We start from the raw sequence: 22,759 nt of genomic DNA on the forward strand, positions 1-22,759 counted from the left end.
CCATTAATTTTCAAGTACTATAGGTTACTTTGTTACATTTTTCATGCAGGAACGTGTATTGACTTTATAAAAGTATTGACCCCCCTCCCCCCGGGGCTGATCATCAATTATGTACTGAACCTTTCTGGGGAAAGCATCTATGCAGTCTCTCGATATCTGCCACATCTGCAAATTTAGCTATGAGGGTGAGTCTTTTGTTCATTTATTTTCTTCCCATGCTTAAAATTAAAGGGCGGGGAAGGGTAGTAAAAATGTATTTGAATACCAGGTCATTGAACTCTCTCAGCAGAAAGTAGGTGAAATCCAGTGCTATGAAATGATTAGTCAAAAATACAAGATTGTTTTGAGGTTTTGTACTAATTTTTGTATCAAACATGATCAACTGTTATATGTTTTGATATAAATCTAATCAGCAAACAAAGGCCTAATGTACTAATTCACATCAGCATTGTACTAGACACATAGATCTTTAATCAATCAGAATCATGCAAGCCATGGTATTCCTGGTGATACTTTATCGAAATGAAAGTTGGATTTTGAAAAAGCAAGATAGGAAGAGTATTGACACTTTAAACTTTGGTGTTGGAAAAAAATGAGCAGTATTCCATGGACAGCTAACAAATGGATCATTGAAAAATAAATGTAGGGTTCTCCAGCATGAGAGATGTAGCCTCCACCAATGGGTTATCGAAGCCTTCCTGCTCAGTTTAGACTAAGACCAAACTTTGGCCACGCCTCCCCTTGGGCGGTCCTTTCCCAGTTTTGTCTTAGTCTCGGCTCAGTAGGACACAACTTTGTATAACTCCTCATTTTGACTGTTTTATTTAGTTAGACTAGGATAGAGAAATTAAGGGTTTTTGTTTTAATTTCATTTAGTCTTTTATTTGGATTTTAACACTGCATAGGAAGTGTTGCAGATAGGATTTCTGGCAGTTTGGGAGTGTGTTTTCCTGGGGGCTGCCAGGACCCTGGTGTAAACAGGAGCTTCGCCGTGGGATTCAGGCTTTAATCTCCACCAGCTGTTTGGCGCTGCGACGGGAGTTCCCTGAGCGCTCCGGAGCGATTTTTTTTTTCCGATCGCTCCTGAAGATCAGGCCGGACGGCCGAGTGCTTTGCAAAGTGTTTTCCTCCTTGCCTCGTGGCCACGAGGCCCCGGAGAGGATCGGATTGCAGCTTACCTCCGCAGCGAAACCGCAAGTTTCTTGGTGCCTTATAAGTTAAGGGGGTGAGAGGAGATTAATTTGGTGCCCTGTGGGTCTCCCTGATCGTCGGGTGGAGCTTTTATTTCGGTATTATTACTCCGGCATCGCCTTTTAGGCGGCCAGGTGACTCGCGGCCGCCATTTTGAATCTGAATTGGGTGTGGTCGCCATCTTGGTGAGACCTCTCTTCACGCTGCTTAGGCCTATTGATTACTGTAGCCTACTGTGTTGGGCTCTTAAGGGGGTTTATAAGACAATTTATTCTTCTCTCCTTTTATGAGGATTCCATTAAAAGGGGGTTTCCCTCTTTGATTCCTATTGCATTATTCGAATCAATCCATTATCAGATTTAATTCTGAGAGAACTTAATAGACCTGTTCTACTTAGCTCGCGGTGCTGTGCCAGCAGGGCCTAGCAGACAGTTTTAGAAATCTGCTGGCTGTTTGTCATTGTGGTTCTCTTAGGGCGCGGGAAGCTTCCCTCCCGGACAACTTGATCTGCGTGTTTACCCCCATTACAGTGCTTCTCCTATCTGGAAGGTCCGGTGCACAATGGCAGATGGTGAAACTTCTCAGACTTCGCAGGGTTCTGATGCCCCCCCCGCACAATCCAAATGAAGATCTTCTGATATGGGCGCGGGGGGAAAGAAAAAAGCCAAAACCAAGCATTTATCTACAGAACCCTCCAAGGCTGCTGAGCGAGAGGCCTCGAGGAGACATCAGGCACTGGAGAAAGAATTCTCCAGAGCACAAAGGCTCAGGTCCAGTGAAACTGAAGTGGTTCCCCCTGCTTCTCTGGACAGTTCACCATTTGAGCCTTCACTAGTGCCTTCTGATCAAGTCCCCAGGGCTTGGTCTCCTCAAGGGGGAACTGAACAGGTTGGTCTCCCTCCTTCCCTTCCCGGTTCTCCTCTTTTTCCTTCTGGTCCTTCAGTTCCTGCTGCTTCCATCACCCCACAGGCTTCTGAGGCCTCCGCTTCTGGTGTTGCCCCTGCAGAGCAAACTTTCTGGGCACAACAGTTCAACTCTTTCATGTAACAGGCCTTCAACCAATTTATGGCATCCTCTATGGGTCAGGGGTCTGCACAGATCCCATCCCCTTCTCCTCCACCCTTGCCAGCAGGTCGCACTGGATACCTCCAGTCTGCAGGCTCTGGTGTTTCTGAGACTTCGTCTCAACTGGGAGAGGCCAAGTCTGTTGACTTGGAAACAACTGACTTACCTATGTCAGAGGATGAAGAGGTGGCACCTGATCCGACTCCAACATTGGGTCTTTTTGACCCTTCTCTATTTCGATCACTATTATTAAAGGCCGGTACCACGGCCAATTTGGTCGCAGAGCAGGAACCTGAACCATCTACGTCCGCTGCGCAGGAGTCAAATCATTTATTTGCGGTAAAGGTTATTGAGGAAAAGCAAGTTCCTTGCCCTGCAGTTTTCCGCACCATGGTAGAGAAACAGTGGGCTTCATTGTCCACTCTACCTCCACCCAGCAGCACGGAAAAGAAGCTGTTTAATGTATCACCTACCTTTTCTTCCCTCCTAGAGGTACCTACGGTGGATGCCCCCTTGACTTCCTTATTCTCCACGTCCACAGTTCCTGGTGACATGGCAGAGAACCTCAAGGCGGAGGATAAAAGATTCGAGTTTTCTCTCTGCAGAGCTCATCAGGCCTCAGCCTGGGCCATCAGGGCAGCAACATCCTCGTCCTTTTTCGCGAGGACTTCCATTATGTGGCTCCATGAGTTACAGGCTTTAATTCCTCCGGATCAGGTTCGTGCGCAACAGACTCTAGGTAAGCTAGTTGCAGCGGAGTATATGGCAGATGCATCCCTCCATTCGGTCAAGTATTCAGCTAGGTCTATTGTGGCCATGGTAGCGTCTTGCGGACTATTGTGGCTCAAACAGTGGAGGGCAGATCTCAAATCAAGATGGCGTCTGGCCACAGACACATACAGTGGTACTCAATTGTTCGGGGCGGTCTTGGAACCGTACCTAGTGGAAGGGAAGGACAAACGAAAGACCTTGGCTCACCCCTCCAAGAAGGCGGACAGGAGACCTCAGCAAGAATTCCAAAAACAGTCCTTTCGTGCTGGGGGTTCCTGGGATTGGCGGCAGCCCTTTCAATCAGGGCAGTCCTGGGATTGGCCCAGAGGTTCCCGATCCTTTTCCCCCAGACAGGATCGGCAACAGGACCGCCAGAGTTCAGGAGCCAGGGGACAGTTCCAGAGCAAGCGTCCCTTCAGGGGAGCTGGGGGACGCCCATATAGGAGGTCCAAGTGACGCCAATTTGGATCCTCCCATAGGAGGTCTCTTGGCTCTGTTCAGCGACGCTTGGGAGGTCACCACCAATGATACCTGGGTGAGGGAGACCATAAAATTCGCCCTAGCCCTAGAATTCACTTCCACTCCCCCACACCACTTCATCCAGTGCCCAGTCTCAAGACGTGTAAGCAAAGCCGGGTTAGTCTCCACGGCCATTTCCCATCTGTTAGATATAGAGGTATAGAGGCCATAGAGCCGGTTTCTCTGGACCAAAGGGGAAAGGGGTTTTACTCCATCCTCTTCATGGTCCCAAAAGCCTCGGGGGGTTGGAGAGCGATCTTGGATCTGAAGGGACTAAACCACTTCATATCTTACAGGAGATTCAAGATGCAGTCTCTCAGATCCATTCTGGCCAGCATCAGGAGGGGAGATAACCTCTGCTCCATAGATCTGACAGAGGCTTATCTTCATGTCCCAATCCGACCCCATCACCGCAGGTTCCTCCGTTTTTGCCATGCGTGCAGGCAGTATCAATACAAGGCCCTACCCTTTGGCCTGTCCTCGGCCCCTCGGGTTTTCACAAAGCTGCTGACGGTGCTAGCGGCTCATCTCAGGCTGATTCCGGTAAGAGTACAATGCTACCTGGATGATATAATTATCCAGTCCAGTTCATTCCGTTCTGCGCAGACAGATCTACAGACCACAATACGGACTCTTCAGAGACACGGCTTCTCTGTGAATTTCAAAAAGAGTCACACCACTCCGACCAATTGGATCTTACACTTAGGCGCGGTGATAGATTCAAACCTGTGCAAGGTTTATCTATCCCAGGAACGCAAGGACAGCATCAAATCTCTAGTTCACAAAATTCAGAGAGGCAAGGTGGTTCCACTGGTCCAGCTGTCTCAGCTGTTGGGAAAGATGATTTCATGTCTGGGAATAGTGTCTTGGGCACGACTTCACTCCAGGCATCTCCAGTGGTTCCTACTCCCTTTCCAGAAGAGGAACATGAGTGCCTCCATACGGAAGGTGAAAGTCCCTCATCACACACTACTTTCACTCCACTGGTGGGTGTCGGCAGCCATACACAAGGGATCACTTTTCAAGGAGCCTTACAGACTCGTCCTGACCACGGACGCCAGTATGTTCGGATGGGGCGCGCACATACAGACACACGTGGCACAGGGCCGATGGTCTCAGTCCGATCTCACCCACAAGATAAATTGGTTGGAACTCAGGGCAGTACACCTGGCACTTCGCCAATTTTCACACATAGTATCGGGACAACATGTCCTGGTAATGACGGACAACGTCGCAGCCAAAGCTCATGTCAACAGGCAAGGGGGGACCAGGTCTTTGGCCCTCATGCAGGAAGCCATGACTCTGGGCCTGTGGGCAGAGTCCAACCTGGCATCCATTTGTGCAGAGCACATTTCAGGAGAGGCGAATCGTCAGGCAGATTCTCTGAGCAGGGTGACGGTAGACCATTCAGAGTGGCACCTGGATCCAGCCCTCTTCAGGAGAATAGTGCAGAGGTTCGGTCAGCCTCTGGTGGATTTGTTTATCTTATCGACGAACGCTCAGCTGCCCAGATTCTTCACGAGGTTTCCATCAAGGGGGGCGGAGGGCACGGATGCCCTCCGCAGTCCCTGGCCCAAGGGGCTCCTGTATGCATACCCTCCTCTTCCACTGATTCCGGCTGTCATCAGAAAGCTTCTCTTGGAACAGGCGGAGTTAATCTTGCTGGTCCCTTACTGGCCAAGGAGACCTTGGTTTGCAGACCTCGTGGATCTGTCGATCTCTCAGCCATGGAAGATCCCACCGGATCTCATTTCTCTCAGTCAGGGTCAGCTCCAACACCCGGATCCACGGTGGCTTCAATTAGCCGCTTGGCACTTGAGCGGGAGAGCTTAGCCAGGCAGTCATATTCACCGGAAGTCATTACAGTAATTCAGGCCTCCAGACGTCCTTCCACTAATAGGATTTATGACACCACGTGGAGGCATTTCTGCGCATGGTGTGCCTCTCGGAAACTAGATCCATTGGCGGTCACCATTCCAATCCTCTTAGATTACCTCTTAGAGGGCCTGAACAAGGGTCTGTCTCATAACACCATCCGCAGACAGATTGCTGCTTTATCCTCGGTTCTCACTTGTGAGAATCAGATACAGCTATCACATCACCCTGCAGTTAGGGCATTCCTTAAGAGAGCTGTTAACACTGCTCCTCCTGTGGTACATAGATATCCCACGTGGGACTTGCCCAAGGTGTTGCAAGTTCTCACGAGGTCGCCTTTTGAACCAATTAGATCTTGTTCCTTATACTTTCTTTCTCTGAAGGTCGCCTTTTTGGTTGCCATTACTTCGGCAAGGCGTATCTCTGAGCTGGCGGCTCTTTCGGTCAGGGGTGATCTATGTAACTTTCTGGATGACAGGGTGGTCCTCAAGTTGGATCCATCCTTCATTCCGAAACTCAATACCTGGTTCCATAGATCTCAGGATCTAGTTCTTCCAGATTTTTGTCCTCGACCGTCTCATCGCCTGGAAAAGTTATGGCACACATTAGACGTGCGTAGGGCCTTGCATCACTATGTGAAGCATACTGAGCCTTTTCGCAGAACAGAGGCGCTGTTCATGTCTTTCCAGCCTTCTTCCAGGGGTCTGAAGGTGTCATCTTCAACCATTGGAAGATGGATCAGAGCATGCATCTCTTATGCTTATAAGGCTCAGTCTCTTCCGGTTCTGGCAAACATCACAGCCCATTCAACGCGCAATGCAGCCACGTCTGCGGCCTGGTCTAGGCTTCGGTTGAAGAGATTTGTAGGGCAGCCACCTGGTCTTCCCCCTCTTCATTTATAAGGCATTACAAACTTGATCAGTTCGCTGCAGCAGATGCTTCCTTCTGCAGAAGAGTCTTGCAGCAGGTAGTTTCTACCCATGAATCACAAGCCTAGACTGCCCTCCCAAAGGGGACATGGGGGGCTTGGGTATGTCCCATTGGTGGAGGCTACATCTCTCATGCTGGAGAATGGGCGTTGTCTTACCTGAACGCCTTTTCTTAGCATAAAGATGTAGCCTCCACACCCGCCCTTGTTAGTGGGTCTAGGCTGAATTTTTTTCAGGAGTTGTTGTGTCAGACCATGGATGCTTCGCCTCGTCAAACAAAACTGGGAAAGGACCGCCCAAGGGGAGGCGTGGCCAAAGTTTGGTCTTAGTTAAATTGAGCAGGAAGGCTTCGATAACCCATTGGTGGAGGCTACATCTTCATGCTGAGAAAAGGCGTTCAGGTAAGACAATGCCCATTCTCACTTGAGATACAAATGGCCAGGTGGAAGGAAAGGCAAGAAGAGGACAAGCACCAGGAAGATGGATAAATTTGATTATTGGAAGACCTGAAGGATCAGATTAGGGACAGAACATCATGGAGAAAATCTTATGTGTGTAAATGCTAAGAGTCAATGACTTAATGGCTAGTAATTATTGTCATCACCAAATAATAATTGGGGGAAAATTTCCAAAATATGAGATTCCAAAGATAGCTGCTACTTTGATGTGAATTGACATTGAACTTTGGTACATATATATATACCTGTTTTGTTAGTTACAACATTTTTCAATAATCCTTCTAGCTTCATTCTAAAAAAAAGGCAAAAGAATAAAACTGTAGGCTCTGTCAAATTCTTTGGAAAAAATTTTTAAAGAAGATTTTTTCAGAGAAAGAACAATAAATAAGGAAGATGAGAGACTAAACTGATTTTATTAACTGATAAGGTCATTTGCTTTCCAGAGACTTGCATATGTATTTTCTTTCTTGAATTCACCTTTCTTTCATTGTTAATTCACACATGTCTCTAGGAAACTTAGATTCAGCTACAACTACAACCATCCCCAATCTGGCAACTTCCCAGATGTGCTGACTTCAATTCCCAGAATTCTCAGCAAGTAGAAATTACATGCAACCTGGGCTATTCTGGGAGTTGATGACCACACGAATTAAAGATGCTGAGATTAAGGAAGGCAGGCTTAGTGGCAAGTGAATTCTTTCCATGCAGATTTTAGAGAGATGGTAATGAGCTCTAATAATGAGAGATGAAAATATCTCTGATAATGAGAAATGAAAAAACCTTTTCCTGACGGTTTGGCTGCTGGCAGTCAAAAAGTTGTACTTTGGCAAATGGACCAGTGATCTGACAATGCAAGATAATGTGAACGATCTTACGGGCATTGTAGAGAAATATCCCAAGGATCATGCCACTATCAAAGCACTTGTCAGGGGAAGGTTTCTTGCAAATATTTCAGAGAAAACTTAGTGGGGCACAAAGGAAATTAAATTACAGGGCTGGCATTGCTTTTGCCTGGAGGGACCATACATTGTATATTGTATATGTGTGCTATGCCATGGGTCCTACTCAAAAAACAAAGCCTGACCAGAATAGAAAAGCACCTGAAAAGGAACCCTTTGTTCTGAAGCCAGAACAAAAGAATTCATTTTTTCCATAAAATCATTTAATATTGAACATTATTAAAGTGATCCTTGATTTAGTCTTTGAAGAGCATATGAATTTTGATTGCAATGTTGATATGGGCCCTAAGCCATTCATGAATGCTCAAATGGTAAAGAGGGACAGTTGAAGATATGTCCACAATTCTTAACCTGAAATGAATTATTGGAAAGGCTGGGATGGAGAAAAGCTTAATTGTTAAACCAAATTTAGATATTTAGCTTGAAAATAATATAAAATGAATAAACCTTATTACCAAAACATGGACAAGACATCTGTGTTGGTAAATGTAACTTTCAAAGTCCATATTTTAAATTTTCTGTCTAATATCTTCACCCATTTTTTGGTTACTTAGAGAATCCGAGGCCGGAAGGCAACATTGGATGAAATCCAGGCTGTCCATTCAGAACATCACACATTACTATATGGAACAAGTCCCTTGAACAGGCAAAAACTTGACAACAAGAAATTATTAGGTAGAATGTCTAGGACTTTATGTAATTCTATTTTCATAATGCAGAATGTTGCTCCTTCTTCCCCTTTCAAAAATCGCAGAATGTACAGAATTTTGCTTTATCTATGTATATGGTAAAGGTATAACATGTATGGTTAAATATGAGGAAGGGCAATCAGGTAGGCCATATTTTTAATATACCTGGCAAAGTGTGTCTTTTCAAACTTCTGTTATCAGATGGGAAAACATTTGATGGCAGGGGACTGTATTTTCTGAATTGGGAGATGGAATGAATGAGGCAATGATACAAAACTAAGTGAGCATTTGCACATAATGGGAAGAGTCCCATTTTTTAGGGGAAGTTAGATAATTTGAGGGGAGGGGCTATTTGATCTATGCCTGTTTAGCTATTTTAGAGCTTATGCTTTTTCAAAATTGTGGGCTACTAAATTGACTTATAACCCACTGTAGGCAATTTAAAAAGAAGTAATGGAATGTAAAGTTGCCCAATTGAATCCTGTATTCATGAAGATTATAATTTTGTTCTTTCTATGGTAGTAAAAATAAATAGACATGAAAAATGTAAGGAAAATTAATTAAGTACAATGTAACTGGTATATGAAATGTGGCATTCATACCCTTTCCTCTTCTTTGTTTCTCCTCTAAGGCCCCCTTAGTCAGAAAATGTATGCTGTCCTCCCATGTGGTGGAATTGGGGTGAGTGAAATACAGTTGCCAGGGAAATCAGATGGCAGGAAATGAAAGCCTCCCATATCCCAGCTTAAAACTTCATTTCTGCTGTGTCATTTATTTAATTTCTGGGAATCCGGCTTCACGTTAGTAGCAAGCAGATGCAGTTTTCATCTGTGATGGAGCATGACCCTGCCTGAAAGCCTATAGAGCTCCAATATGAAACCCAGAGGACAAAAGATTGAGTTTGATATAAGATGGTTCTTTATGTTATATTTTAATTGCATCTTCTTGATCTTTTCATGTGTCCTTGAATTGTACCGAAATGGCTTTAAAATCATTCCTTTTGGGGTTGTTGCTTCTTATCTTCATTCTACATGCTATTGAATACCCACAAGAATCCTATATAGCAATTATCTATTGCCTGCAAGCAATAGATAAAGTGATGAATGAGGCCTCAGCTGCATCTTTCATTTATTTTCATTTTTTAATGGAATATATATCCTGTTTTTTTATCTATACAGCACTCAAGGCAGCTAAAATACAAATTATAAAACATGAAAATAAAAAGAATGTTAAAATTAGAGTAAAATTAAACATCAATATCATTAAATCAATTTTATTAACAATCTGGAGCAGTGCGGTGGCTCAGCAGTTAAGACCCTGGGCTTGTCAGCCACACGACAGAGTGAGGTCCCATCCTCAGCCCAGTTCAGGCCAACCTAAAGTTTGAAAGCATGCAAATGCGAGTAGATAAATGGGTACTGCTACAGTGCTCTGTGATGTCATGCTGGCCACGACTGCAGAAATGTGTTCAAACAGCGCTGGCTCAATGACCTTGAAATGGAGATGAGCACTAGCCTCTATAGTCGGCAAGAACTAGCTGAGTAAAATCCGCAGGGACTCTTGTTAGCAATTTAGAAGCCTGGTGGAAAGGATGTATCTTTGTCACTTTCCTGAATTCTGTGTGTGCTCCATTTTACTTCCTCTAGCAGTTTTTTGTTTTATTTCCAAAATTATAGGCCGCCCTTCTTACCTCAAGGTAACTCTGGGCAGCTTGTTTGCATAGGAAGGAAAGCCCACAAAGGACTGTCCACGCACAAGTCCTCTCATTACAACACCATTCCTATTACCTATCAAATAGGAAGTGGTTACTTCCCTCATCTCCTAAAGCCTTTCATAGATAGGACAAAATCTACGGGACCAAGTATGAAGTAGTGGTTAAACTGTTGGCCTAGAAATGAGGAAATCTCGATTCTTGTACATGCTCAGCCACAGAAACTCATTGGATGACTTTGGGTCAATCACTCTTCTAACCCTAACCCTTGCAGTGTTGTTGTTGTTGTTGTGGAAAAAATAGAAGGAACAAGTATTGTGTATGAATTTCTAAACTAAAAGCAAGATGGAAATCAAAGAAGGAAATGATCAGGCCAGCTTGGATGGCTTTACTCTTTAACTTCTGTAACTCCTGTGGTCTATGATAAACTTTCACTGCAGGTTGACAGTGACACAGTATGGAATGAAATGCATTCATCCAGTGCAGTCCGCATGGCTGTTGGCTGTTTGCTGGAGCTGGCCTTTAAAGTGGCATCAGGGGAACTTAAGGTAAATTCTTCTTTAAATCCATTGACAGAAAGTGCATTAAAAGTGGTTGTGCTAATCATAATGTAATGAACATATTATTAAAGATACATGACTTTTTCATCCTTAGAATGGATATGCTGTCATCCGACCACCAGGTCACCATGCAGAAGAGTCTACTGCCATGTAAGTATAGGCTATAAATTGAGGGGGAAATATCTACTACATTTAACTACTGCAAAATTAAAAACTTTACATTTTCTAAAATAAATTCTTTTGGAAAAGTGGAATAAGTAAAGGTGCATTTTTTTAAAAAGCCATTTTATGTGCCATCTTCTCAAATGAAATTCCATCTCTTTTTCTTGAGTTGTACTGCATATTTGATATGTTATTGAAAAACTTACTTTACTTAAAAGTAAACATAAAATCTACATGAAAATACCTGAGTGGCTCTCAACAATGGAAGCTTTTGCGTACCCAAATTTGATTAACTATGACAAACTGGTCTGTTACAAAGATATTTTAGATAAAGAGGGAAAAGTTAAGGACAGGCAAACTTTACAGCAACACGGTATGGACCTGACATGGTGGTCCTACTTGCAGATTCAAACAAGGTATGAAAAAGACATAAAACCAACAGGCTTTTACAAACAACAAACCCCTTTAGATAAAATATTGTTAAAAACAGATGAGAACCTGATTAAGAAACTTTATAAATTTCTTTTGAATTGGAAGATGGAAGAAGAACAAGTGAAAGAAACGATGATAGTATGGGCAAAGAACTTTGGATACACGATAGATCTTGAAGAGTGGCAAAAACTTTGGGATAAAAACATTAAGCTTACTAAAGCGGTAATATATAAAGAGAATCTATACAAGATGTTTTATAGATGGCATATGACACCGGTTCAATTAGCGCATATGTTTAAAAATGTTTCAGATACTTGTTGGAAATGTAAACAATTACCAGGTACTTACTATCATGCCTGGTGGATATGCCCAGTTGCTAAGAAATATTGGTCCAAGATTCATAGATGGTTGGAAAAGATGATGAATATAAAGATAGAATTTAAACCGGAATTGTTTTTGTTGGGAATATTAAGACCTAGTTACGGTAAAGAGAATGATTATTTGATATTGCATATTTTAACTGCAGCGAGGATAGCATTTGCCCAATTTTGGAAGAATGAGAATTTACCATCGGACCAGAATATAATTACAAAAATTTTAGACTCTGCGGAAATGGATAGGTTAACATTAGAAATGAAAGAAAAAGATGACTCAGTTTACTTTACAACCTGGGAAAAATTTTTATCATTGGTTAGAGACACGCTAGAAGTTTAATGATGGAGTATTAATTAATAGATAGTTAGGTGAAAGGATTTATTGAAATTTGTTTTATTATTGTTGATTGTTAGAAATTTTCTTGTTCTTTTCTTCTGTCCTTTTTCTCTGAGACTTCAATAGTATTAATATGTTTGTTTAGCTATTAGGTGGAAATACTTGTTTTTCAATAATTTATGGTTATGCCTTTATTGTTAAAGCTAAGTTTAAGTGAAAAATATTTGAATATGTTATATGTTATTTAAATATTACGATAAGGTATTTACGTATTATGATATGCCGGATACCTACTTGCTTGTAAAATTATTGACTATATATTACCCTTACCCCCTTCCAAATCCCCCATTTTTTTCCTCCCCACCCTCCCCTGTCTACCATACCTATATTCCTCCCTTTTTTCCCTTTATGGATAAAAAACTCAATAAAAGTTTGTAAAAAAAAAAGAAGAAAAACTTACTTTACTTAGACATCCATACCCCCAAATATGTTTAGAAAATGGATGTATAAAAGGTGATAAGATTAGAAAATTCTTTTCCATAGCATACTGTGATACCTGTTACTATAAATAGCATTTTTAAGGGTCAAATAAGGCATGGCACCATTTAGTGGCAGGAGCATTCGAGGGTTTTAGGCAAGGCTTTATCGTAGTGCTAATTGGAGAGGTGAGTTACTCAATCTAGTACCTGTTAGAATCACTTAGATGCTCTACCAATGAGCATATCCTTCATGAAATCTGGCTACCTGCTGTAATGGAGAAAGTTGGGCTTAGGGAGGCCCTATTCTGGTAGAGTATATCAATTCTTATGCTGCTCATCTATCCTAGCCCAATAATGCCATTCTTCGTTTTCATTTTGTTTAGGGGCTTCTGCTTCTTCAACTCTATTGCCATTGCTGCTAAGCTTCTACAACAAAAGCTTGCCATCAGTAAAATCCTCATTGTGGATTGGGTAAGGCTTTTTTTTTCTACTCCAGTGGTCACTTACTCTCTTAGGTTACAGGTCATAATCATAGTTACAATTATTAATCATAAGTTTAAAACAACAATTGATAAATCATAAACCAATAGGAGAAGATAGTAGGAAAGATGAGAATATGAGAAAAGGTGAGAAATGTTGTGCCTTTTTAATGATGGTTCTAATGTTTGGTGATCATTTCAAGTCCTTGGAAATAATAGAATCTAGAAACTTGAATGTCTCTACTTTTGATACTGTGTTGTCTAATATTGTAAGAGGTTGTAGAATAGGAGAGCTTCTTCTAAAATCTATTGTCATCTCTACAGTTTTAGGAATGTTCAGCTTCAGATTGTTCTGGCTGTACCACAGGGTCAGTTGATCCAACTCTTGTTTATATGCAGACTTATCATTGTCTGCATGAGACCAATGACTGTTGTATCATCTGCAAACTTCAGTATTTTAACAGAGGGATCCTTCAAGATGCAGTCATTGGTATATATATATATATAGAGAGAGAGAAAAGAGTAATGGAGAGTACACAATCTGGGGGCTCCTGTGCTAATTGAACCGGGTGTTTGATGTGATTTTTCCCTAGCTTCATCTGCTGCTTCCTATTCATTAGAAAGCCTATAGTTCATCTACAAGTGGGGTCAGGCACAGCTAGATGAGTCAGTTTAGAGAGGGGGATTTCAGGAATGATGGCGTTGAATGCTGAGGTGAAATCTACAAAAAGGATCCTTACATAGTTCTTTGGGGATTCAAGATGTTGTAAGATGTAGTGCAGTGCCATAATGACAGCATGATCTGCTGATCTATTTGCACAGGAGGCAAATTGCAAGGGGCCTAGAAGCACATCTGTGATGGTTTTCAGATGGGCCAACACTAACCTTTCAAAGGTTTTCATAACCTTGGATGTCAGAGCCACCAGTCTGTAGTCATTCAATTATTTGATAGAGGATTTCTTGGGCATCAGAATGATAATAAAGTGTATGAAACAGGAAGGGAGATAATACATCTCCTTATTAAAGATGCAGGTAAAGATGGGGGCCAGTTGATCAGACTTTCAAGCAAAAGGGAGTTACCCTGGTGCTTTCCCACCTTTTTGTCTGTGAAATAGACCTTGCACACCTTCGGTAATCATCAGAGGTGGGGGGCCCAGAGGGATGGAGTTGGGTGTAGGAGACTTAGCTGTTGTTGATGTATCTGAGATGGAGAGAGTAATGATAGTTGACAGTAGTCTCCTCTCAAGCCTACAGTAGAACACATTCAGGTCATATGCCAGTTTCCAATTCTCTTCTGCAACGGCGAGAGGTCTGCTATAGCCAGTGATATTTTTCAGGCTTTTCCACATATTTGCTGGTTCAATTGTGGAGAGCCGATTCCTCAGCTTTTCAGAGTAGCTTCTCTTTGCTGCCCTGATCTCCCTTGTTAATACATTCCTGGCCTGATTGTACAGCATTCTATCTCCTTTCCTGTAGGCTTCCTCTTTGGCATGGCATAGATGTTTATGCTTAGCTGTGAACCAAGGTTTATTATTACTGTAGATGCGTATGGTTTCCGTCGGCACACATAAGTCCTCATAAAAGCTAACGTATGATGTCACAGTGTCAGTGAGTTCATCCAAGTCCACTGAGGCAGCTTCAAAAACATTCCAGTCTATGCAGTCGAGGCAAGCTGGTAGGTTTAACCTTGCCTCTTCAATCCAAGATTTCACAGTTTAACTATTGGTTTTATGATTTTAAGTCTTTGTCTATAAACAGGTACAAGGTGAATCATACAGTGATCAGAGTGTCCCACAGCCACTTTTGGTAGAGAGCTCTTGGTAGAGAGCTTTTATTGTAGAGTAGCAATGGTCTAAAATATTATTGCCTCTTGTGAGACAGTTGACATGCTGAATGTATCTTGGCAGCTAATGGCTTAGATTAGCACTGTTAAAATCTCCTAATACAATGAGTAGGGAGTCTGGATATCTGTTCATCCCACAGGATTTGGCCAGTTAAGATCTGCAATACCTTGATTATGCAAGCTTGAGGTGGTATGTAGATACCAACTAGAGTGAATGAAGAAAACTCTTAAGGGGAATAATAAGGTATACAAATGATGAATAGTGTCTCTAAGTCCACATCACAAAATTTCTTTAGTATAGTGACATTTTTACACCATAAATTGTTAATATAAAAGAAGATACCTCCACCCATCTTTTTGCCAGATATTTCTGCACTTCTATCTGAATCTGAAATCCTGGGATTTGCAAGCACCTATCATTAATTGAATCATCCAGCCACATTTCAATGAAGCAGAGGGCTGCTGAGTTGGTGCAGTTCATCTATCTTATTTACAAGTGAGCAAAGATTAGTTAAATACAATGAGGGGAGCAGATATTTTCTTACCCCATGCTTTCTTGGTCTTTGTAAAATGCCTCCTTGCTTGCCCCTCCCTTCTCCTTCTCTTGTTTCTCTTTGCCTCTTTCTAACTATCTTGCCAAGAGAGATAACTGCCATTCCCTCAGTTAGAATTTCTTCCACATTTGAAAAGGGAGGAATAGACCCAGAAAGCTGCCTATTATTTAAACTCCACTGTCTGATATTCAAAATCTGATCTCTTGATATGAAATTCACAGAAAGTCACAGAAAATAAAAGAAAACATCAGAATTACTGGAGAGCATTTCACTGAGGCTGCCATCAGTGGTGCCATCTTTAATGGAACAATAAGATTTTTCTTTAGGCTCTTTGTCCTACCTTATGATTTCTTCTGAAGCTCTTTCTACATCAACTTTTAATGTCTTCTTTGAACATTATCTCTATCCTGACTTGGGTTTTATCTTAGATAAGGTAGCATCAGCAACTTTTTCAGATGCTCAGATTCATTAGGCTGTTATTTTAAGAGAAGAGATGTCATAGAACCTAGTATGTAGCACACTTCTTTGAAAACATCAGAATCTTGTGTGGAAATATTAATCTCCTGTGAAATGTTGGCATTTATGTCTGAACTTTTGCAAATTATGTGAAAACACCAACATCTCATGAGATTTGATGATTTCATGAGTTTACAATATATTTTTAAATTTTTAATGTCCATCACTATAATTAAAGAGAGCTGTGTCTTGCTGCCTATGTGCATCATGGTGCAGATCCCAGCTGATTCTTCTATTTAAATTCTACTTCATCTTGATAGGATATCCATCATGGCAATGGAACCCAACAGGCATTCTATAGCGATCCCAGTGTTCTATATATTTCCCTCCATCGCTATGATAATGGAAATTTCTTCCCAGGCAGTGGAGCTCCTGAAGAGGTATGTGTATTCCTTTAATTTTTTTTAATCTGATTTGTATAACAAGAGATGTTAAAGCTGGAACAAGCTTGGAGTCTAGATTAAAAAACTGAAATATTTTTAATCCCAAAATATTTCAGAAATATGAGCAGAGAAATAAAACACCTTGAATTGGATTCCAATTGTTTGCTTCAGTGGAGAAAAACACAAGAAGGAAAAAAGCAGAGTGTAAAGAGAAGTAAATAAGTATTGAAAAAAATTCAAGGCAAGCCTCCTCTATTCATACTATATGGCTTTGTAGTAGATAGAGGAATTGCAGAAAAAAAAAATAAGAGGCATGTCCAGTAGAAGCTTTGAATCCAAAAAGAGAGAACAAAGTCATTGATTTGTCCCTTGTTATGAAGATGCCATTTTATATGGACAGAACTTTTGCACTCCATGTGAAGCTTGGAAAGAAAAATGGCTGGCAGTTTGCCACTGATTGGGTTGTATTTCCAGAACAAATATTAATAGGAAATAGATCTACCATGCATTTCTTTACACGCAAAAAATGGGGATGCTCTTTCCAAATTGTATCGGTCACAGCATAAACATAATTCATGAAGATGGAATATACTAAAAGGATGGAATTCCAGGAGGAGTAAGAGGCAACTTGGTGCAGATGTTATATGTGAGAGAAAGGAGAATACAGCCTCTTCCTAATAATTTTCAGAGTATATGTAGATGGAATTAGTAGAGTCCTCAGTCTGGCAAGATTTTTGTCTATATCTATGAAACAATAACTCAACTTGAAAGAATCGCTATGTGTTATTCTTGGTTTGGGGACTGACACATTGGTCTCAATTAATAAGCATCTCTGATATTGTATACAATGAAGTGTGAGAGAGAAAGAACATTGTTTATGTAAAAAACAGATGTTTAAAAATTATGTACCCTTTGAGAAATTACATACGAAGTGTAATTTGGGAAACTATGTACAAAAACATATGTATTTGAATAAGTTGTGAGTGAATTGCAAATTTTTAGATGTCCTTATCTTTATTATTTTTTATAAATAACTCAGAGTGTGAACATATTAATACTCCTTCCTCCTCTTAATTTTTGTACACTAACAATCCTTGTGAGATGAGTTAGGCTGAGAGAATATAACTGGCCCAAAGTCATCCAACTGTCTTCCATACTTAAGGTGGGACTCAGTTTCCTGATTTCTAGCCTAATGCCTTATCCACTAGACGGTTTTTAAAAAATAGTTTATATAAAATATGCCATAACTCTTTGATACTTAAATGCTTGTAACATTTACCCAAGCCAAATTTATACCGATCTGCCCACCCATTGCCATACTTTGAGATTAATCAGCAATTCTCCAGAGAAGTCCTGGTCCTCACTTGAATCTGGTAACATGTTGCTCCCCTCATTGGGATTTATTCTTATATATTTTTCTTCCCATATCTTGGCAGCTCTCAGCATGGTAAACCCTATGGCTGAGGGCTTTGGTTATCCACCATGTTTTCTTTCTTCCAGGTTGGCAGTGGGATGGGTGTAGGTTACAATGTAAACATTGCCTGGACTGGTGGAGTAGATCCCCCTATTGGTGATGTGGAATATCTGACAGCCTTCAGGTATGTTTGCTATTCACAGTAAATAAGAATACGTAAAGCTCCGTGGCCCAACAAGGAATGTTTTGGTAAGCCCAGAACATTGTTTTTCTTCTGGAAAATGCTAAGGGGTGGCTTGTCATTTTCAAAGTAAAGGTTACATGATGACAATAGTCAACACTGTCAAATGTATTCCTTTCTCTTTTCCTTTGTGGCAAAATTCTAGGAAGCAAAATTTTCTTAGGTACTTAACAACTGGGATAGTCTAAGACTTTTCCTAATGAGATAAAAATAAGATGGCTCTCCTTTTCACTTCAGCTCTGACAATGGGACGATTATGTTTGAAGATCGCTACATTAGAGCAACTAAGACAGGCTTCCCATAGCTTTCTCCGTCCATGTTCTGTTGCCACTTCTTAGCATTTGATGCTTGAGATGGCCTCTGCTTATTGGTATTGCAGGCCTCATAAAGACTTTTATGTGGAGCTTTGGTTTATTCATGTTATGCTCATATTATGCTATAAAAGGTGTTTCCGGGACACAAAATTTGCTTGTTTGTTTTATTTCAGCAGACTAACATAGTTCCCACTCTAAAAATTGTTGAGTACAATTAGGAGAAACCTTCTAAATAGCCCATGATTGTTCTTCATCTCTGATTCCTAATTTCTAGCATTCAAGACCAAAACCCAGACTGATAATGCACTGTGGAAGTTAAAATTCCAAATGATGCCAAGTTGAGGAAGGCTTATCTACAAATATGTGGCCACTTTAATTAAGTGCATTGGAGAAAGTTACAAAGACTCAGATGGAAAAGCTGAAATGGCTGGAATTTTCCTAATCCATACATTCCAATTAATCCAGAGTTAATGCTGTCCTGCCTCCTCTTCTTAAGAGAAATCTGAGAGCTGTTTTGTGTCCTCCAGGACTGTGGTGATGCCTATAGCCCACGAGTTCTCCCCAGATATGGTCCTTGTTTCTGCTGGCTTCGATGCTGTTGAGGGTCACTTGTCCCCGTTGGGTGGATATTCCGTCACAGCCAAATGTGAGTGTGAGGAACGTGGGGGAGGGTCCCTTTATAAATTTAGTTTATAAATAGGAAAAACTATTCACAGACTAGTTGGGAAAGATATGAATAGATATCCCAGTTAACTTTTACTATGGAGCTAAAGTAGCTAAAGTAGTTTGCTTAAGATTCTAGTGTCTCCATAGGTTTCCTAACCTTAGCAAAAGGCATATGTCAAGTTAGAATTTCAAAACCAGTATGACTATAGGAGAATGTCTTATTGATAGTAATTCAGCTATTTACTGTTAACAAGTAATAGCTTTTCTGACATGCCTTTCCCAGCCTTATTAATTGGAGTGCCAAGAAAAGCTTGTATACTGTGTTGCTGAGCTGTAGTCTCTCCATGTGTTTAAATGATGCCACAATAGTTGGAGTGCAGATTTTTCCATGGAGATCAAAAGATCAAGGAAGTAGAGATAAATGAAGTGTATATCTCATACAAGCATGATTAAAAACACAGATCCCTGATGGTCCCAGGTAGTGGCTTAAAGACTATTTAGCTACTTTCAGGTTCCAAGTAGCTTGATCACTGTTTTCATAAATGTTGAAGATACTATTTTTCATCACAATAGATATCCATGACTTTCTTCAATTTCTAGCAAGGAGCAATGTAAAAGCTAACACAGAACTCACTAATTCATATATCTTTTTTGATCATGTAGGTTTTGGGCACCTGACCAAACAACTGATGGATCTGGCAGATGGGCGTGTTGTCTTAGCTTTAGAAGGTGGTCATGATCTGACTGCCATCTGTGATGCCTCTGAAGCCTGTGTCTCTGCCTTGCTTGGCCTTGAGGTGAGTAAAAGTAACACATAAAAGTATGTGCTGGAAAAGTCTCAATCAGGCTTGGAATGGAAACATCAAAATATGTTTATTTATCTATTCCCACTTTATTATTTTTACAAATAACTCAAAGTGGTGACCATATCCAATGCATCTTCCTCCTCCTATTTTCCCAACAACCCTGTGAGGTGCATTAGGCTGAGAGTGTGTGACTGGCCCAAAGTCACCCAGTCAGCGTTCATGGTTAAGGCACAACATGAACTCCCAGGGTCCTGCTTTCTAGCCTGGTGCCTTAACTGACTCTAGTGATTAATCATTGTCTAGATTCGACAATGGTTGGCTGTGATTTTATCCATGCTTTTGAAAAGAGAACTGGCATTCAATAGGGTAGAGTAGTAGATGGGAAAGGTGTATAAAAGTATAACTTCCCTGACACATTAATGCATGTCAATATCTATTAAGAGTACATTTTAAAATTTAACTATTTAATTTATAACACACCTTTCTATTTAAGCAAAGGTAGCTAAATATTACAAGAATAATTTAAAAGTATTGAAATCAAGACAAAAATTAATTGTTAAAGCCTTGCAAAAAGGCATCATCTTTACAAATATTCTTTACAAATAAACACTGAGTGGGTATAGGCCTTGTGTGCCAGTAAGTAAGTCTCTAATAAGATATTTAAAAAGGACTATCCTTTAGGAAAAGACATGTCTCTAACAAGAAGGCATTCACATAGTTGACTCATGACATCTTTAGTAGTGTCTGCACAAGGCTCATCCTGAAATTGACAAAATACCTATTTTTGTGTATAGGAAATTGATCAATATATATAACAAGTCCTCTAATAATCAGAGTTAGAGAAAAAAATGAGTCGTGAAAATGGATAGAAGAGAAAATGCAGATCTCTTTTAGGGTTTATGAGATATAAACATAAAAATATCAAATTTCTTGAAGCATAGAAGTTATGGGGGGAAGAGATATTAAAGCAATATCAAATGGGACCCTGAGGACTAAGGTCTACCATAAACCCACACACACTGACAGGATTTTGCATTACCACAGCAATCATCCAGTGGTCCACAAGGTTAGCTGTGTTAGAACTCTCTTTAAGAGAGTTGACTCCCACTGCAACACAGCCAAGGCTAGAATGGAAGAAAGAAAACATCTCTTCCATGTCTGTAGGCTCAACGGATATCCGACCAAGTTTATCAAGCGCCATGGTGCACTCTCCAGCCCCCCCAATAGTCTACAGACTGGGGTCCCTCCAACACAGACGGCACGTGTCACCCTCCCATATGTCAATAACGTCTCGGAGGCCACAGCTAGGCTGTTGGCACCCCACAATGTGAGGGTGGCACACAAGCCCAACCGGACGTTGCGATCATGCATTATGAGGCCTAAGGACCCACTCCCCGCGATGGAGAAATCTGGAGTTATATATAAAATCAACTGTAATGATTGCTCCAGCAATTATGTGGGTAAGACCTCAAAGAGGATCAAAAGAAGGATCCACGAACACAAACTGGCCATAAAAAGAGGGGAGCAATATTCCCAGATTGCAACGCACATGATAGAGTCTGGACATAAATTTGACTTCGATGGTGTGAAAGTGGTTGCTAATGACAGCACAAAAAGTGGCAGACTGCTCAAGGAGGCTTGGCTCTCGGGGGAAGAGTCAATTAATCGACATATAGACCTACGCCCAATATATTCAACGTTAAGGACGTGGGAAGCGCACACCCGACCAACATGGAGTAGGCGACCCAATAACAGCGATTCTATTCCCCCGCCTGAGAGAACCGGCATCCGAGAAAATGATGCCTTACGATCTGAGAGTCCCCTGCCCATGAGGACAGAGACGCACCTGCCACGTATGAAAAAGCCCACTAGAATCAAGGATCTAACTACTGTCAACCTAGACACCCCCCCGGTCGTATGGAGTGTTTGGAGGAGAAGACATTATGCGCGCCAAATGGAGCACAACGCAACTACCATTCGAAAAACCGTAAAAATTCCCCCCCACCCTCGTAGAGGCGTCCACAGCTATGGATTCACATGCTTGTGTGTTGGAAGCATGCTCGTGCCCATGGAGAACGGCAAAGATATTGAATGACGGAGGAACGACAACATATGAGCTGAGACCCCCACTATACCTGACACACCCGGCGCACTTAAAGAGAGCCGCATCCCCCGGGAGCGTTCTAGGAGAGAGCAACGGCAAGCCCGCCACCTCAAGAATGATTACACGCTCCCGAGGAACGGAGCAACGAACGAAAGGTAATGAAAGTAAAACTATTGAGTTAAGGTCCGCACTGAGCCCCGCGGGGGGAACGGCGAGAGACACCGTCTGGACGAGGCGTTGCAGCAACCACCTCTGAGGACGCTTGCTGCTCCGGCGATCGGACGGCAGGAGCTGCGGAGTAGCCCCTGTAATGGATTAGGGATCACCAAAAAGGGGAGGGTAGATATGGTAAAGCATGATGATAGTGGGAACTACAGGAAGATAGGCCGGGAAAAGGGAGTCAGGTAGTGAGAGTGTTCATAGGATATCTAGGATAGAATCCCGGAACATGGATCACTGGAATGTTGACGGAGGCCAAAAAGGTGGGGAGGGGAGAGCCCTGTTCATTTAGAACATCCTGAGGAAAAGGAGAGGGGGAAACAATCTGAAGACGGCAAGTGTAAGCTGAACTGGAGCGAGATAATACGCCCCTCCGAGTTACGGACAAGGAGAAAAGAGGGAGGGGGAACAAACGCTAATACCCGCACTGACAAGGGAAATGAGAACGGAGGTCAAAAAGGTGGGGGGGAGGTCCGTTCATTTAGAACGCCCTAAGGAAGAGGGGAGGGGGAAACAATCTGAAGACAGCAAATATAGGCTGGATTGGAGCAAGATCAAATGCCCCTCCGGGCTGCGGACACGGAGAGGTCGGGGAATAAACGCTGACACCCGTACCAACAAGGGAAATGAGGACAAATTAGCCAGCTGTGTGGGGGTTACGATGGATGCAATGATTGGTCAGCCAGGACCGGTTACAAGGTCGAAAAGA

General features: G+C 41.8%; 1 protein-coding gene across 1 annotated transcript in view; it reads left to right on the forward strand.

The window, feature by feature from the left end:
* The window catches only part of LOC107298287 (histone deacetylase 5), a gene marked incomplete at its 5' end in the record, with an annotated part of 34,665 nt that overhangs the window by 11,157 nt on the left and 749 nt on the right, over positions 1-22,759 (forward strand). The window contains 9 exons of the mRNA XM_015827661.1: positions 8,322-8,442; positions 9,088-9,137; positions 10,608-10,715; positions 10,822-10,877; positions 12,895-12,982; positions 16,164-16,283; positions 17,787-17,884; positions 18,783-18,901; positions 19,585-19,718. Of these exons, the coding sequence (XP_015683147.1) occupies positions 8,322-8,442; positions 9,088-9,137; positions 10,608-10,715; positions 10,822-10,877; positions 12,895-12,982; positions 16,164-16,283; positions 17,787-17,884; positions 18,783-18,901; positions 19,585-19,718 (894 nt within the window). The remainder of the gene's footprint in view (positions 1-8,321; positions 8,443-9,087; positions 9,138-10,607; positions 10,716-10,821; positions 10,878-12,894; positions 12,983-16,163; positions 16,284-17,786; positions 17,885-18,782; positions 18,902-19,584; positions 19,719-22,759) is intronic.

The sequence above is a fragment of the Protobothrops mucrosquamatus genome, unplaced genomic scaffold, assembly GCF_001527695.2.
Source record: "Protobothrops mucrosquamatus isolate PMUCROS unplaced genomic scaffold, P.Mucros_1.0 scaffold3848, whole genome shotgun sequence".
NCBI classification, from domain to species: Eukaryota; Metazoa; Chordata; class Lepidosauria; order Squamata; family Viperidae; genus Protobothrops; species Protobothrops mucrosquamatus.